The 19,609-nt window shown below is 35.8% G+C and overlaps 1 protein-coding gene across 2 annotated transcripts in view; it reads right to left on the reverse strand.

The window, feature by feature from the left end:
- Window positions 1-172: 172 nt before the first annotated feature.
- The window catches only part of kcnab1b (potassium voltage-gated channel subfamily A regulatory beta subunit 1b), a 34,896-nt gene continuing 15,459 nt past the window's right edge, over window positions 173-19,609 (reverse strand). For both annotated transcript variants that reach the window (XM_059501348.1, XM_059501349.1), the window contains exons 3-14: window positions 17,530-17,567; window positions 15,513-15,592; window positions 14,566-14,610; window positions 14,399-14,443; window positions 14,204-14,247; window positions 10,957-11,043; window positions 3,895-3,980; window positions 3,477-3,597; window positions 3,290-3,384; window positions 2,537-2,657; window positions 1,696-1,784; window positions 173-1,198 (exon numbers count right to left, since the gene is read on the reverse strand). In XM_059501348.1, the coding sequence (XP_059357331.1) occupies window positions 1,109-1,198; window positions 1,696-1,784; window positions 2,537-2,657; window positions 3,290-3,384; window positions 3,477-3,597; window positions 3,895-3,980; window positions 10,957-11,043; window positions 14,204-14,247; window positions 14,399-14,443; window positions 14,566-14,610; window positions 15,513-15,592; window positions 17,530-17,567 (941 nt within the window). In that variant the 3' untranslated portion in view covers window positions 173-1,108. The remainder of the gene's footprint in view (window positions 1,199-1,695; window positions 1,785-2,536; window positions 2,658-3,289; window positions 3,385-3,476; window positions 3,598-3,894; window positions 3,981-10,956; window positions 11,044-14,203; window positions 14,248-14,398; window positions 14,444-14,565; window positions 14,611-15,512; window positions 15,593-17,529; window positions 17,568-19,609) is intronic.

The raw sequence follows: 19,609 nt of genomic DNA on the forward strand, positions 1-19,609 counted from the left end.
TTTTCTACATTTTAAATTGGTTATGTTTCGTTTTTCTGTTTTTTTTTTTTTTTACTGTAGTCTACACTTTTCATGTTATTTTGATTCGAGGCAACATTTTGTAGCAAGTATTTTAACCAGCAAAATAACTTCAAAAGCTTAAAAACATTTATATGTAACAAAACACCACAAATTGGAGATGCACATTTTTATTTTAATGTTAAAAGCACTCTGCACAATGCATTAATTAACAGCTTCATCATTTTCAAGTCTGTAAACATTCTGACCCCATTTGTCATGGACAGGAACTAGTTGCTTTTAGTAGTTGTGCATTTCTGTCACGCTCGGGACTCAAGTATGGACTGCTTAGCAGTTCAAAAGTTGCCAAATAAAGCAGCAAGCATTTTCATTTTAAACCAGTGTAACTTCAACACTGGAGAAGCCTTTGAACAAACTAAGTTGCTTATATAATGCACATTTAAAACAATGCATAAATAAGAAATTGTTGAACAGAATTGACACAAATTGCAGGGTTTACAAAGGAAATATACACAGATTGTCGTTTAAAGATGTACAACTTTCTGGAGAACATTTAAACACAATAACAGCCCACTTTACTGTTGATGGCTTTTTAATCCAACACATTTTTACCAATGTACAGAGTTCAACTCTATATGCTGCTCTGCCACACATCAAAGTTCTTAGCTTGTACATTCTCAGAATGATATGCAGTGTGTTTCCTTACTTTTTATAGACCATAATCAGGGCCATTTGTCCCTGTTCAGAATGGATATCCGGAGATCAAGGGTCAAGCCCATGTTCACTTTGGCACATATGGGTTATGACGGCTGAATACAAAACCCCACAGATGAGAAAGTCCAGGAGCTTCCGTGCTTCACAGGCAGGTGTGTCTCCACAGAGATCTTAATGCGAGGTTGAGCTCAGGTATAGGTCGAACAGAAGCATGCATAACACTTTAGCATTTCTACTGTAACAGTAACAATGGCTCTCTGCAGGAGAAGTTGACACAGACACACAATGGTGGGAATCACACACTGTGGACACCCGCTGAAACAAGAGGGCTGGCACGAGATCCTGAGTCTCAAGGCTTACAGGTTCACAGAAAGGCCTAATGATGGTAGTCCTTCTTACTGTGGGGACGGTTACCCAGGATTTTGTCGATGTCCGATGCCACTTGAACGGTGATCTTTGGAAGAACCTGTCAGCGAGAATGTAGATCTAATTACTAAACACATGGGATGAATTCAAATAAGGATTATTATGATATTTAATTGTTTTAGTTTATTTTAATGCTTGTTCTAAATAATATTTTAATGCTTGTTATAAAAATCGAAATATTTTTAAGTCATCTTGAAGCCCCCTGAGAAGTTTTCTGAGGCCCCCTAGTGGGCCTCTGGTTGAGAAAGTGCTAGTCCAATCATCTCGTCAAGCTAGAAACTACGCATAACCATCTTTATATAAAGCTGGTTTAGTTGGATGTCTTATCAGTGTGTGAAATTTTGCCTTGGCACATAAAAATAACATCAAGCAAGATCCTGTTTTTGATGTTTTAACTGTAAAATTAACCCTGTGAGATTCAGAAGATAGGTGTTAAGAGATAAAAGCACAGAGCTGTAACAGTCCACTAGAGTTTGTGGGATGGCAGTGATTCCACAGTATGTGAGTGTGTTTGAGATGTTTTGATAAATTTCTTGCCTGTATCGCCCCCAGGTTCTCAGTGAGCTGTGCCGGATTGGAGGTCCCCAGGAGAACAGAACTCACTCCTTCATTACGGAGGCACCAGGCTACAGAGGAACACAAAATAGATTCATGCGGGATCTGTCTTTTAGTCCTACATGTATGGAAGTTTCAAGCCAGTGAATCATGGCAATCTCAAATGAGCTAGTAGGGGAACGGGCAGTGCAGCCAAATGCTACTGTTTATACAGGAGTTTTTTTAACAGTACAGGCATTTTTTTTTTTGGTTCATCAAACTGTTTTTACATTTAAATAAATACACATAAAATTAATTAAAAACAATGTTTACAAACAAATATGTCATACGATGTATTATTATTATTTAATAAAGAAATATTAAATAATTATTGACTATTTAAAAAATACACAATAAATAAAATTAATTAAAAACTTTCTATTAAAATTTTTATTATTATTATCATTTTTATTAATAAACAAAAATACAATTACATTAATAAATAAAACAAAATAAAAAGAATGACTATTTCCTACATTTTAATAAAGAATAATTTTTTTATAGAATATTACCCCACCACATTTATAAAAACACATATTAAAACTGAAAAAAAAGAGTCTAGTCTAGGTTTTCCATATCACAAAAATGTTTCCAGTTAAAAAATGCCAAATTTGTTTTTTATTAAGTGAGTACATTTTTTCTATCCTCAGATTTGGTGACTTTAAAGTCCTGTTTTTCAGTCAGGAAATGTGCATAAAAGCAGAATTTCAGTATTTTACTGACAGAACAGTTGAGTCACTATGGCAGTGATGACAGTTTAAGCGAAAAAGTTATTTTGACCTACCGATGGCAAGCTGTGGCAGGGTACAGCTGAGCCTCTCAGCTATGTGGGTCAATTCCTTGAGCTTGGCCTGCTGCTTTCTGCCATCCTCACTCAGAATCTTCTCCTTTAGCCACTGGTATGACTGCAGAGAGAGAAAGAGAAAGATAGAGTGAGACAAGCACAGCAAACCTGCCCTGACATACTGCCACCCTCATCGCTGTATACTTGCTGAAGGGGTTATCTATGAACTATATGAGCTCCTCAATCACATCATCCAGTGTCAGACTGTCCTATTTAACTCAGCTTTGTTCTTCTGTTGAGTATAGTTCAGTTGGATCACTTTCAGTTTAATCGGCAGATTTCCATCCTTATGTCTTGAGGAAATGATGTGTCTGTCATGACAGACAGTATTAAAGGAAGAGTTCACCCAAAAATGATCATTTGAGCATTACATCACTTGTTCAATGGATGCTCTGCAGTGAATGGGTGCCGTCAGAATGAGAGTCCAAAAAGCTGACTGGCCAGAAGCAACTATTTAAATTTAAAATGCCTTAATAGATGTGTTTCTTACAAACACTGAGCTTTTCTGGATTACTTGTTGATTATTGTTACGTTAATGTTGGCACCCATTCACTGCAGATGATTCATTGGTGAGCAAGTGATGTAATGCGAAATTTCCCCAGATCTATTCGAATGACGAAATCAACTCATCTACATCTTGGAGTGCATTTTCAGCACATTTACATTTTTGCCTGAACTACTCCTTTAAAGTACCTTCATAGAGGCCCTGGAGGATTCTGGGATGCCGTTTTCATATTTCCCTGTGATGATGCCACAGGCTAGAGGAGACCAGGAAACCACTCCAACACCTGCGGTGCACGACTGTGTTTTTAAGCTGTTTCAGAGATCATATTTGAATTATGTGTGTTCATGTGTATATACAACATGTGTTTGTTTTTACCAATCTTATGGTAAAGCTCTGGCAACTGCATTTCCACTTTATCCCTCTGGAATAAATGATATTCGGCCTGTTCACACACAGGAGGAATCAGATTAAACTGCCTTGCTACAGAATACGCCTCCTACATTGGGAGAAAGAGATGACAAAAATGAGAAAAGAATGATATTAACATAGTTCATAAATAAAGATATAAACACACATTGAGTATTTTTGTGTTGATGCCCATTAACTAAATCTAAGCTAAATTTTTTAAGGGTAATTAAATTTAATTTTCTTAACCCACTAGCAACAATGACATTAAGAATATTTTTTAATAATATGTTAAAATATTTATAAAATCTTTATACAAAAGCCCTAAAATCGAATGCAATTTTCTCTACTTTAAAATGTGAGTGCAATGTTTCCTCTCTCTACTCACCATGATCTCCATCGCTGACCAGCGTGACGTGCCCCAGTACATGGACATGCCATGGTTAATGACATGCGTCATGGCTCTCACTATCTCTAAAACACAAAACACACATGTACAGACAAAAATATCAGCCAAGCTTCTGGATTAGTTTGCTCTGAGATCCATCACAGAGAAATCATCTGTGTCTGGGTACCATTAGATGGTGCTTTTCACGTCCTCTCCTTGCGCTGTGTTGACATGTCTGCTTATTAAGTGACTTTGGGCTTGTATTTCATTAAGTCATTAAAAAAAATTGGAACTCAAAAAATGCTTTTGTTTTACTTATGGTATAATTTACACAGCTGTTCATCACTTGGTAAAGCATATAAGTATGAAAATAGGTCAACACATTATTCAAGTTACTCAACAGTTACAGACAACCTATCAAATTTACAAGACAATGTCTCTGAATTGTAAAAATCAAGTTATTTTACCTGAATTCTAGAATAAACCAGATTAAATTAAGCAATTCCCCTCTGAAAGGACAAACATACTTAGACAATCTAGCCATGTTTTGGTGAGGCTTATTTTGAGATTGTGTTGTCAGAACAGGTTGCATGTTTTTCCTGTGAAATCTGGCAACACTGACAGAGTTACACAAAGGATAAATGCTAATAATCCAAAACAGCTATGTCACGGCCGTCTGAATGAACAGGATTAAAGATGAGAAGCACTTCAGCCGTAAATCAAACTGACACAACAGCTCTATATCTCACTCAGCAAGTTTTATTGTACAAGGTACAATCATTTTAAACTTCTCTGTATTTAAGCGTAGAAGCACAATTTTATTCATCCCAGAGTATTCCAGACATATTAATAAAATGCAAATATTTTACCATTATTTACACATTATTTGTTGTAAGATTTGTTCTTAATTCATTAAAAAGTTAAATGAATAATTAAGAATGAATTTATTATTTTTAGCATCCTATACTACTAATAGTTCACAAGCATCCTGGAGAACAGTCAATGCAAATTGCTATCAGTGCTTTTTTCAGGGCTGTGTTTGCACCATTATCTGATTTGCATAATTGCTAAAGTGCAAATAGGCAATGGCAAGAATCCTCATCTGAGAATCACAAATGGGCATCAAATCCTTGTTAACCTAACTTTACCCTTAAGAAAATGCTCTCATCTCATTATCCAACTGGTGAGTAGATCCATTTTGCTCAATGAGTTATAATAAGGATAATGGCCCACATGACAGTGTTTAAGAGGGGATGGTTAAATTGAATGTTAACTCACAGAGGAAGGACATTTGTGTTTTTATCATCCAGTGGAAATTAAAAAAGCTGAATTTAACTATCCATCTGTGTTTCGACCATCATCCTTTTTTATAACTTCCTTCTAAAACCAAGAATGAATAAATTGAAAAAAAAAAAAAACTTTTTAGTGGGGTTGACAGTTTGACTGCCAATAAACCAAGCTGTGAGTGTTATCTTTTTATTGCAACCTGATCTTTGATGTTCATACAGTACAATTTGTACATTTTGTTAAATGCTGAAACATTTACATCAACAATGAAAATGAATGCATTCACGTTTTAGAAGCTTAAAAAAGTTACATAATGTATAATGTTTTGCACTAATAAATGACTAGGTTGATGACTAAATATAAATTACTTTAACTATATAAATTGTACTACAATTTAACTATAAATTATAAATAACTAAAAACGAATTAATTAAATACAATTGCATAAATTGTACTATAACATTTTAATTAAATGATGACAGAATTTACTTGAATTTCTACATTTTTAAGTTAGGTAAAATTATGTAATCACACCAAACAGAATGAAAAAGTTAATGTTGTCAGAATGATGTCAAGTAAATGAGTAAAACATGATGGCTCTGAACATTTTTAATCTATGAGTGTATTCATAATATTTGTACGCCCCATGTTTTTCATACATAAAATGCTGACATTTTACTATTTTAATAATGTATTTCAGTGTCCATGCAAACAAATAAATATATATAATACACTTTATTCAGAAAAGATGCATTAAATACATTTATAATATTACAAAATATTTATATTTCAAATAATGTTCTACTGAACTTTCTATTTATCAAAGAGAAAAACTGTCATGGTTAGGACAAAATAAGCAGCACAACTGTTTTCGATATGATATGACATCATATGAGATCATGTGATACTGAAAACTGGAGTAATGATGTTGAAAATTTAGCTTGCCATCACAGGAATAAAGTACATTTGAAAATATATTAAAACAGTTATTTTAATTATTTCACAATTTCTTTTGATTAAATAAATTCAGCCTAAATGAGTATAAGATACTTTTTTCAAAACAATAAAAAATCTAACCAACCCCAAACCTTTGAACAGTATGCTAGAACCATACATTTAGGACAACACTGCTCAATGAGACCAAGCATAATATGAACAGACAACAATGTTTGTGTCGTCACATGTTTGTATACAATTCTATTATACGTTTGACATAGCGCTACTCTGCAGTCAACGGGAACACCATCTGTTCTGACATCCTCAAGGCATTACAGTTCTGCGTCATTACCAGCAAAGACCTTTACTGCTGTTCTGCACTCAATTCAGCACCAGAGCAGCGAGTACAGGATCCACTCCAAAACGCCTACATCATGAGCTCATAAAGCTGCTTTATTGCTTCATCATTCAGATTTTCATATTTGAAAAGTTGCTTTCTCCGTCTCATCAGTGCTTTGACTCCAGGTGCTTTACCACTCTGGCCATAACTCGCTATGATCTGGGCTTTGTTGTGTGTCCAACTGTCCACTGTTTCATCTTCACTACACATGCCACCAGTGAGTGATGACTGTGGGACGCTCTTCATCTGACAGAGGTGTCGCAGAGCTGCCCTAGTCTCATCAAATGGCACGCCTGAGGACCAAGTCCCTTCCCTGACCATCTGATACATATTGCACAGAAATGGAAAGCACTTACACGGTCGGGCAGGTGCTAATCTCATTGGCTGGCACCTTCGGGAGTAAAGACATGTAGTGTTTTTTTTTTCAGTCCGCCTACAAACAAAATTGTGTTTACAAGATACTACTGTTGATATGACAATCAAGTTTGAAGATAAAATAACTATTGCATTTTCCAAAGTTTTCCAGGTTGGAGGTAGTATTATATATTTATATATATATATATATATATATATATATATATATTTTTTTTTTTTAAGATATAGACACATTCACTCTTAATCATATGTCTAATATGCCGAAAACAACTCTATTAATGTTTCTTGTCGAATTGAATCAGAATCATGTAAATGGTATTTTTTTGATTCAGTAGCAAAATGGCAACACTTGACAAAAAGTTTGTCACTGTTAGCCATTTAATATTTCTTTTGTTAAACAGCTGTTTAGCTAGCCTGTCTCTTACCATGAGTAACCTACTCTGTCTTGTCTGTCGGCGCACAGTTTTCTCTTTGCTCCAGAATGTATTTTTCACTATGTGAGAACATGATGTGTAGTGTGAGGTCGCCATGGCTTGTCGGTCAATTGAACGCAAATTATTTACGGTACAGCACAAATGTTTTGGTTTGCAAATGATGACAGAATTTTCATTATTAGGTGAACTAGTCCTTTAATTTACACCAGTCTGTTTTTGTGTCTTTCCTGTTTAAGTGGGCAGGTCACAGTCCAATGTAGACCAAACCTTAAACCATCTGTGAAACCAATCAATGTATGAACATGAGAAACAAAAGAACTTCTATAAAAGAAAAAGGCAAGCAAAGGTGAAAGGAGATTAAAAAAAAAGAAGAGAGGAGCAGAAAACAGCAGCCAAATCTACCTCAGTACATAATGAAAATAAAAGCCCACACCCACTCTCTCATTACGAACTCTGTACGAATGAAGAGAAATGTGAGTGTGTGGGTGAGAATGGAGGAGAAAAAAACAAGTTAACGTCAGCTAAGCACAACAATACATCTGCTCAAGAAAAGAGAGAACGAGACAAAAACACAGGAAGCCAGAGGCACATGTCGGTGTGAACAAAAATTAATGGTTCTTCAGCAAATCAACGTATAGTTTCTTCTCATGAGAGACTGAGGACTGGAATGGAACATCTGAACAGCAGAACCCTGAAGTACTTTATTAATCTAGTGTAATGTGGATGTGGGGTTTCTGCAGCGCGTAGGCTGCAGCGTGCGAGTGCTGATGCGTCATGCCCACGTGTCCCCTCTGATTCTTGAGTGGATGCTGATTGCAACTCCCCCCCAAAATATTTGTATCTTTAATAAATAAAGTTGAATTATTGCAATAGAAAACAAACAAAATATGTAGGATAAAAAAAAAAAAATCATCCATTCACATTCAGTATTTGGTCAGTCCAGCAGTTGAAGTCTTTCGAGCTCAATCACAACTTTGCTTGGCTTATTTTAAGAAACCGTATTTGTTCAGGTTTAAAGTACATACTGTATAAACTACCATTCAAAGTTAGGTCATGTTTGTTTCAAACTTTTTTTTCTTTTATGCTCAGCAAGGCTTTGATTAAAAATACAGCAAAAACAGTATTTTTATTAACTATATTATATTGTAATATCCTTTAAAAATTTAATTTATTCTTGTGATGCATCAGATTTTCAGTCACATCATATGTCACATGATCCTTCAGAAATCATTCTAATATACCGAGTGGCTGCTCAAGAAACATTTCTATCAATGTTAAAAACAGTTGTGCTACATAATATCTTGTGATAACTTGGGTACATTTTTTTATTTATTTGATGAATAGAAAGATTTAAAAAAGGTTACACTGTAGACAAGATACAGATAAACAGCAGCTGAATTATGCCTAATCATTACCCACTCAGTCAAGTTTAGAAAGCATCCTTGTACCACCGCAACACTTCTTCGTAACGTATTAGGGATTCTATGCTGCATGTAGTTTTGTCATATGACAGCTTGATTTGATTTGTGTGTGTGTGTGTGTGTGTGGGAACAGAGAGACAGTGTGCTGTATGATTTTGATTTGTGGCTTTAATATCTCTACTATAGACTGATGTGTACGATTCAAACACAGATAAGTCCTTTGAGGTTTGGTGAAACAGCCAGTAGGCACTAAGTCTACTCTATGATATCATATAAACACTAACGAACACAGATATGTGTTTGGTGTTTATTAAAACACCAACAGCTATTACAGGCCATGAAGGCATTATATATAGAGCAAAGCTGTATTCATAAATTATGAAAGGGACCTAAAAGAGATCTGTTTGTAAGTTTTACAATAAAAGTTATGCTCTATTGAGAGCATCCAGAGCATACTTTCAGTTAACATAGAATATAATTACAGTATTTCCCCTCAGTTTATAAAAAGTGAACAAAATCACATTTATACTAATGCACTGAAAATGAAAGGCTATAGGGTACTGCACTGCACCAAAACAATCTAATCGTTATAACTACATCTGTGCAATATTCTGACCACATATTATATAAACTACTTCTTATGTAAACTGTTTCTACTTTTATAAAGATTTCATCTCAATTTAAGGTCAAATAAATATCAGGAACTACACTAATTGCATTCTTTCTCAGATTGGGCCTTTGAATAAAACAGAGGAATTTTTTCCTTAAAGACCATATACAGAACTGAGATATCAGGAGCAGTATCACACTGATGGTCTAATGTCTATCTCACAAAGCTCAGCGACACCATGGCAAACACATTAACAAGTCTCCAGGGGGGCCATGGGGGGTGAAATTTGTTCTCAGTTCAGCACCAAAATGTTATTTTATTAATATTCCCTACTATCATATCTTCCCACTAGGATTTAACTATACGTGCCAAGAAAACATTGCACATCAATTAGAATTAAAATCATTCCAGCCTCGATGGAAGAACGATGATTAAACGTTTTACTTTGTTAGATCTTCTGCTTTCCCCCACCGCGGCTTTAAAGCGCAGATGGAGGTGTGTGTGTGTGTGTGTAAGTGTGAGAGAGAAAGGTCTGGAGTTTGAAGACACAGCAGGCAAAGGGCAACTTAAAAATACACTATATGTTCCCCATGGGCAAGTCTCTAATCCCCCTCAGGGAGAGAGTGAGAGAGAGAGAGAGAGAGAGAGTCAACTAGAGAGAAATACAGATATAGTGATGGACAGAGTGCATAAGAAGTAGACTTCCTGAGCGCTGCAGTGCCACAGAAATCAAAAGGGAGTGAGAGAGAGGTTAGACTGGGATTATGAAAAACGGCCTCCTGAGGTACCCTACCTCCTGTTTTACAAACATACACACAGTAACACACGCACACAGAGAGAGAGAGACATAATTTGGACCAAGTATATGCAAAAAAATACTTTCACCAAGGCCCTAAGCACAAGGTCATGCACTAAACAAACACTACCGTTTCATTATGCATTAACTCCGGCCCTTGAGGTCCACTTTCCTGCAGAGCTTTGCTCCAACACACCTGAACAAGCTTATCAAGGTCTTCAGGATCACTAGAAAGTTACAGGCAGGTAGGTTTAATCAAGGTTGGAGCTATTCTGCAGGAACATGGACCTGGAGGGCCAGAGTTGAGAATCCCTGCATTAAATAGATCAAAAGTGACAGTAAAGACAATTATAAGGTAAAATTTTTTTTTTTAAAGATTTAATCTTAAAATTTATCTTCAAAGATTCCACACAAGTATTGTTTTCAACATTGATAATAAGAAGAATGTCTCTTGAGCAGCAAATCAACATATTAGAAATTATTTCTGTATGTGACATTTTAAGACTAAAGTAATGACTACTGAATATTCAGCTTTTTTTTTTTAAAAAAGAAAGAAAAGATAAAGAAAGAAATTCTCTTCAAACTGTTGCACTGCTATTACAGTAAAGAGAAAACCTGCTGACAGTATATGCTAATGTTATAGCTGCTATTGCAACAGTTCTATAAATGCACTGCATACAGTATTTGCTTTGATTTACAAATTTCCTCTAACGCATTTCAGAATGCAATGATGCACATATCTGAGCTTGCAAAGCTAGAAGCATCAGCATAGTGACTTTTGTCGTGGCCCAAGCCTCACCTACCCTCCATTGGTGTGTTGCTGTCGGGACGATTGGCAAAAACCACGTCCACATACTCCAACTGTAACCTCTGTAAAGAACCCTTCAGACCTACAGTGGAAAAAAGCAGAAGAATGTGATCATGTTTTTTGTAATCAGAGTGGATGAGTGTATGAGTTGTATGGACCACATTTGTATGGTGCTCAGACAGTCTCAGTTTCTATTCATTTTCATTCAAAGAGCAGTATAAACATTCTGTTTAATGCAATATTTTGTGTTCTGTGAAGAAAAAAAGGTTTGAAGCAAAATAAGGGCAAGTAGATGAACTTTCATTCAACTGTTCTATGAAACAGAAAAGATTAAAAACGATGACACAAACTCATGTAGTTGCCTAAGGACCTACATTCATTCTGAGCTGCTATTTGACATCCAAGAGTGTGAAAAGAGATGGAAGAATGAGAGGAGAGCGGAAACTTAGAGACAGCAAAAATAGGATCAGGTGAGCAGTTGAGAGAGGATTAGAAAAGTACAGCTTTGCAGACACCAGAGGAGAGGAAGAAGAAGAAGAAGATGAGGAAGCAATGATTCAGTCTGACTGTCACATCATGGTGCCATTCAGAAACAGAGATAGAGACAGAGAACACAACTGAGGGACAGTATGTTTCTGTTTATATATCAATGACCATATCAGTATCATCCAATATTAGCTTTTCTTTTTTTTTTAATGATCAAGAATATTCTGATTAGGGTGACTGGAATTAAATTGAATCAAATGCTGAAAATCAAAACTGGTGCTTCTTTAACCACACACACACACACACACACACACACACACACACACACACACACACACACACACACACACACACACACACACACACACACACACACACACACACACAAATACAACATTTGTGCATTATATTAGTTGCAAGTAATATTAGTTAAATTATTTAAAAGTAGATCATATTTATTGGTATAAAACAATGAACACAAAAGTTTACAGACAATAATGCACATTAAAGTTCAAAAGCTTGGGGGTTGTAAGATTTTTTGTGAATGTTTAGGTGAGTCTCTTATGATTAAGGCTGCATTTATTTGATCAAAAAATAATTAAAATGTAATCCCTAACTGATGTTAAAATGTAGTTTATTCCTGTGATGTAAATCTGAATTTTCAGCATCCAGTCTTTATGTGTCACATGATCCTTCAGAAATCATCCTATGATTTGATGCTGAAAAATTATTATTATTTGTTGAAATCATGATATATTATTCCATGGCAGCATTTATTTGAAATAATTTTCAACATTATATATGTCTTTACTGTCACTTTTGATCAATTTAATGCATCCTTGCTGAATAAAAGTATTAATTTCTTTAAAATTGAATATCAGTTGTTTTCAATTAGGAAGCTCACAAACATCTATTCTTTGAAATGTTTAGCAATTAGGAAGCTCACAAACATCTATTCTTTGAAATGTTTAGCATGAAAAGTGCTTGTGATTTGTTTTTCCGGTAGCACTTTATTTTACAGTCCTGTTCCCCATGTACATACTATGTACTTATTATAATAATTACAATAACTATGTAATAACTAGGTACTAACCCTGAACCTACCCCTAAACCTAACCCTACCCCATGTAGTTACCTTGTATTACCAGAACTTCCTTAGATAAATACACTGTAAGTACAGTATAAGTACATGTAAGTACACGTACTGTAAAATAAAGTGCAACCGTTTTTCCTTTTAAATAAATGCCAGTCGGTTTGACATTTTGTTGTTTGATGCAATGACATTCAAACTAGTTCTGAGTGCTGCTTAGGTTTCCAAATTCTTTTTGGGGTCACTCCACCTCTAAACACCCCAAACACATTTATCCTTCATTCTATTTAAGATTTTCTTTCAAATAATGCACATTCTGTACTGTAGCTCTTCTTATTTCAAACAACAGTATTTAAGTACTGTGAAAATAATGGACTGACAAAAATTTACAGTCATGCCGATAAATCTTGGCTTTGAGAGAAAGAAAGAGAGAGCGAGAGCAAACACCAGGTGTGTTGAAACAAAGTTGTCAGATAGCTTTCAGGTGATCAGACGCTGGTGTGATTACTCTGCCATACTGAAATTAATCTGACAGATAAACCCCACGTTCATCCTTTCACAAAAACACTGTAATCCAGCCAATCTCAGACTCATTATTCGGCCCCGTGCTCACGGAGCGCGCCCTCGCATCCGCCACGGCTCTAATCAGTCAGAATTTTCTGGGTTTGTGGAGGAGATATTCTTAGCAGGGAGCTTCTTTTTTTTTTTTAAGTACATAGAGGATAAACAGACGTTTCTTTCTAGCCCACAAACAATGTCAAACAAGCACAAGCTAGCAAGGAGTGGAGAAAGACACGAGCCAGAAAGGAAAACTACACACAAACTGGAGTGATAAAAATAACTTGGAGATCAGGGGGGAGGTGAAGGAGGGATGAGCGCAGTATGCGAATGATTCAATTAGTTTCATGAAATACAAACAGTGAATTTTCTCAATCTGAAAGTGATTCAGAAATTACATATTAAACTCTCTTGAAATCAGTGGTTCACCTCCATCTCATACAGTAATAGAGCAGATATAATTCAGAATATTATTACTTGTAGATTTCCACTCTTGATTAAACCCTTCACATTATTCATGCAGGCAATTATCAGAATACATAAATATGCCATTTTAATTATGCATTAGGCTATTAAAGCAATCTGAATTCAGTGATGGATGTCTTTTAGCATACTTTTTTGTCAGGAACATTTAGTACTATTGCCAATAATCACAAGCTCTTTTGTAAAAAAGAACAAATGAACTCAAAAAAGAAACAAATGAACTCAATTAAATACGTAAGGAAATGGGTAAGTAAATAAATAAAACAAGATATTGTTTTTTGTGCTTTATTATGCTTGTTATGTTAATGTCTCGTTTTAAAGATGTTTAGACATTTTTTATTGGAAAACAAGACAGCAGACTAAATGGTTTCTGTATCTACATACATACTGTATTTGGTTTGAACAATCGTTTATCGAAAAGGCCTTAGAGAGAGAATCTCACACTGTTTAAGAATGAATGCTGGTGTGGGTGCTGAGCTTTTATTATGAACAAGGCCCACAGTCTACTGCAGTGAAAGAAAAAAAACTCAATAAAGGAGAAGGGAATTAGAAAGAAAAGACGAATAAAAGGTTCAGGTCAATTACAAACGACAGGGGAATTAGAAGAAAGAAGAAAAATATCTACCTTCAATAATGTGCTTCCTAGAGAGCCCACGCTCTGTCTCTGCCCTAAAGAAATAAAAAAGAAGAAAGAAAGAAAGAAAGCTTCACATAAACAGACTAAACCTAAAATCCTAAATCTCAAGGAGAAATGAGAGTAGTAACAGAATGAATATACAGATAGACAGGCAGAGAAAAAGAAAGAAAGAGAGATACTCACTTTCCTCCCCAGTACAGTTTAGTGGTGATGACCAGACTGGATCTCCTGTACACACACAGACAGATTATGGACTTTGTGTGAAAGCAGTGGCCTTTTAAATTTCTTATCCAATGAAATTGATGAATACAATGATAATTTGGAAGAACTACACATAAGAAGATAAATACCTCCAACACTTTTTCTTGATAATGTTTCCTAGGATTATTTCAGCCCTATGAAGAAGAGAGACACATTTTACGTGCTTTGTAAGATTTTATTTCTGGATTTGTACAGAATGTTTCTGTGAGGTGAATTCACCAACCACTATAGCAGTGAACTATGCATATATTTCAACTTTAACTTTAAAGTTACTGTAATGTTTTCAGGGTGAACACTCCTCCATATGTATGCATGAGTTTCATTATAGAAGTTGCCAGATTCACAAACGTCAGCGCTATTTGCCTGACACAGTTAACATTGAGCTATGGTTACTGTCCACAGAAAACTGGAGGAAATGTAAAGCTTTTTTAAATGAACGTTAGTGTACTTCTTTTCTAGTAATCATGACAGCAGTAATTCATCAAATGATGCTCAAAGAATGGAGAAAAGCATCACAATCAGGCACATATCCAGACTTCTGGCATTTTAAAGGTGCATTATGACAATGGTGGACTGATCATGTACAGTCCCAGAAAAATATGATCACTCTAATCTGTTGCGCCATGCACTAGCTAACACTCAGAAACTGGCCTGCATGCATAGAAACTGATCTATGCAAATTGCATTAAGCTCTAAATTTGCATCTCAACCTGAATGCATAATTCCATAATTCCTGCAAAACTAATGCAGACAATGTGTGCAAAAACAATTCTATCAGTGGGTGCAAATCAATTATAGGGAATTCCCTTCTGCTTCTTCTAACAGGTTTAGATGAATCAGCTTGGCAAGTTTGGTTCTGAAGGTTAAAGGATGGTCTGTAATCCAGGATTATTTGTGTCGATTATTTTTACTCTTAGACACTGGCTGAATCCCAATTTGCATACTTTCCATTCAATAGGTTCTAGTATGCAAGATAGTATAGTAGCTAGATGGATTTAGCCACTCTGTTTTGCTACAAGTCAAAGGTCAAACTCACTTCCCAGCTGAATAGACCTCTGCAGTGTCAAAGAGGTTGACCCCGTTTTCATAGGCTATAGTCATCAGCTGCTCTGCCACCTACAAAACACACACACACACACACACACATACACACACACACACACGCACATACACACATCAGTATCAAGCACTCGACTGTCAGTAAGCACTGCAGAGAGCTCAGAAGTGTGTGTAAACGGATAATTGAGTGCTCACCTTTCTGAAAACAGTGCTGCTAAAACCCACTTCACATGATTCATTGCCATGTGAAGCACATTTAAAACATTCAGTTCCATAACATTTAATTTGTCCAAACCGAATTCAGGGTTGAGCTGAATTTGTTCTTTTAAGACGTATTGTTTTGAACCTTTGCAGAATATTTTTGTCACAATTATTCATATGGACAGTGCAGTTAGGATAGGAAGCGATGCAGAGAGAAGGACAGAACAGGATCAGAAAATGCATGTTATTCTAAAGAAAAACAGTTTATCTTTGTAATCTTTCATCAAGCTTTCTCTGCCCTTGAAACGATTTTCTTTTCGGCTGATTTCACAGAACGCTGACTGTTATTTTTCAACCCCTCCCCTCCAACCATTTGGCTCCATCCTGGTATTTAATTTCTGCTTGTCACTATGTATATAGGAATGCAGTATCATAGCATTGCATGAAGTCAATAGCATCTGACGGTGATTTCATTCTTTACACCTCACATTGTTTGTCACATGATGCAGAAAAAATTAAAACATGGCTTTATGGACATATTTTCAGGCAGATGTACTGAGTATAATGGCATTCATGCACATAACACAAGATTCTTATTATGCATGGATGCTTTGTAAATGTATCCTTTAAAAATTGTGCTCATCATTTTATATATAGTAACAGCTAGTCATGACGTAGGGTGAGATCATTTAAACTGCACTGCAGTATCACAACTGTTTTCAAGATTTAAAAGCACAAGCTGTTAAATTACTGAGACACATGAGTCTTCATTACCCATATGAAATAGCCTTAAAAAAACAGCCTTAGGGACGATTCATACAGAATGCTTTTTTAATTAACACTGTGCTACTTTTCCATTGTTTTTATGTAAACATGCACTCTTGCACAAGACACAATGTTCTGTGTGCCACACAACTTTTAAAAAACATGTCTTGTGACCTTGTACTGTTCCGAGCGCATTGATCAAAGATGTCCATCTAGTGCATATTTAAAAAAGCAGAAATGTGTTTTGTGTGGATGGCCCCTTACTAGGTTTGGGAACAGAACATCTGTTTTTTTAGCGTAACTGCTGCAAAGATACAATGATCTTCATGTCAGAGTTTGATCTTCTGTTGACAGAATAATAGGTGGCTAAAACCTCTGCGATCTCTACAATCCATCAGTCTCTCTCTCTCTAGCTCTCTTTGACGGAGAACTGTCAGCATGAGTGAAAGTAATCTGTTATGTCAGCGTAGTTGTATATTGGTAGACCGATGAGGAAAAAACATCTGTTCAGCTGTTGATTAGATGACTTATGACATGGAGAAGGAGACTGAATGGGGACGTCCACATCTCGCATAATTTGATTGGACAATAGAGGAGACTCCGCCTCTGGGGAAAGACAGGCTTGTCGTGGAAGTTGCTGCTGCGGGGACTTTTATGATGTAAGAAGCGCTAGTGTTTATGTGCATTTGTCCTGAGTGAGTGTCAGAAGGGGACACTGGCAGAATGATGTTATTGTTTGAATAATGAGGAAGACCACAGCATGATGTGTCTATGAGCTTTCCTCTCTGCCAAGACTGTCAACACAGAACATGCTTATCTCGACTAAATCTGCCCAATTTGTGATAATGTCTAGAGTGGATTTAGAAATGAGAATAATGGGTAAAAAGATTTTTTTTAAACAGATGATTCAATACCTTATTATATTATATTACAAAATAAAATATAATGAGTAAATAGATTGATTACCCTCTAGAATAATTGTTGAGTTTCAATTTCTGGTTATGAATATAAAAATTTTCAATTCTCACCTCATCTGAAATCTGTCCCCCAAATGTCACCCACGTGCCTAAGAGAGAGAAAGAAATAGAAAGAAAGAGATGAAGTGTGAGTCAGAGGTAAGTTTGCTCCAAGTAGAGCTTGATTTATTTGCTCTGGTGACTGTCACAGAAACGCTCAAACAGATTAGAACAAAACATCAAATCATTAAAACATCAAAAATAAATATGTCAGTACTTCAGTTCAACATACAAAGAAAGAGACAAAAATGAGGTTGATTCTTGGTAAAAACTGCACCAGGTTTTCCTGAGGACTCTGTTATTCTTGGCCTGACACACACTGCCTCCAGTCTAAAGCACCCATGATTCATTGCTGTCAGGGTAAGATTCTGCAGTCACTGCCCCACATCCCTGTCACAATCACCTACTATCACCCTAAAATTCACCCCGGCTGCGGGTTGAGCATCTCTCCAGCACACACTGGTGTCTTGGTCTTCAAAGTGATGGGATTTGTTGGCATCCCATGAGACGCCCGACTGTGTTTGAGGGTGAGGGAATCCGTCGGGGGTAATCAGCTGTTCCCATGGAGATCAAGCGCTTATGAATTGTAAGATAAATGAGGAAATAATGTGGGCGTTTGCATGTGTTACGTTCCCTTGGTGACACCAGCGTAGCGATAAGGAACATTTGGCATGTTTCTTAAGTTTTGTACATGAAGTAACAGTCCTCATGCTGCCAGATAACTTTATGTGCACAGCTTCTGTTAGCAACGATGAGCAACAGGGTCTTCAGCATCTCAACAACTGAGAGAAACAAGGGAATAACAGGCTCTTTCTGCCTAATCATGGATCTCCCTATGAATAAGAGCTGATTGACAAAATCATTTTATATTCATTTACATTAAATAATTGTAAAATGTAGAAATTGGCATGTTCATTACTTAATCTGATTTTATACTTTTATTAGTTAAAATATTTAACCTATTAACTGAACCCCCCTTCAATACAATTTTATTTTTCATTTAAAATAATAGTTTTACAAAAAATATCTTGGAATCAAAAATTGCTATGAAATCAAAGCCATACATCTTACTGTATTATGTTCCGAATTTGAAGTTGACATCACAAAAATTCCATCTTCTTTTGAGATTTTGTTAAGACGCTATACCAAAAAAGCTGTGCAAATGTTACCTCTTGCAAATTTATAAATTAATTTTCTGTCACAGTATTACTTCCATAACATATATAGAATGTTGAGACTCAGACCTTATCAATTATATGAGTTTTTTCAAGATTTGATTATAAAATATTGTAAGTAATTTTGTAACATTACACTTGACACCAGGGAGGAGGAGTCTGCTAAAAGGCTTTAAAGTACCATTTCCATAGTAAAAATAACCACTTTTAAAACCGTTTCCACAGTATGAATTTAGAGTGCTTAAACTTACAAATTTTATCTAATTTAGGATGATTCCTAATACATGTGAAAAAAGTGGGACGCCAGTGGGAAATTTTTATAGGCTCCACTGTGCCTCCATCATAGTCTTAAAGCAGGCACCACTGACTTAAATGAACATACATTTATACATGCACATATGCACACACAATCCCATGCAAAAAAATGACTGCTGTTTCTGTGATTTCCACTGAAAGCTGTCCTCATGTATTTAGTAAAGTGCATGTCTAAAGCACTGAAATCTTATTAGCCTGCAGTGTTCTTGTGTTTGATCAAGGGGCTAATGTTTGTGATGTCTGACCTGGAGCTATGACCTTTGACGTCCCAGGAAAATAACAGCTACAAGCAGGGTGAGTTGTCGCACTTTCGCAGTCTTAATCACTAAATTCACCACCAGTGAATAACAAGGCACAAAATTAAGAAACTAATTGGTTTGAGTTTAATTCACAAAACAAGTCAAAAGCACAACTTTTGTAAGCATGTTTACTCTATTTGCTAATTTGCATACTCTATTAAATGCTAAAATAATACAGAAAGCACATGCCAATAAATAACATTAAAATCCATCTCATTCTGAAGAATCATGTGACACAGAAGACTGGAGTAATGATGCTGAAAATTCAGCCTTGCATCACAGGAATAAATTAAATTTTAAAAG

The sequence above is a fragment of the Carassius carassius genome, chromosome 20 (assembly GCF_963082965.1).
Source record: "Carassius carassius chromosome 20, fCarCar2.1, whole genome shotgun sequence".
Taxonomy (NCBI): domain Eukaryota; kingdom Metazoa; phylum Chordata; class Actinopteri; order Cypriniformes; family Cyprinidae; genus Carassius; species Carassius carassius.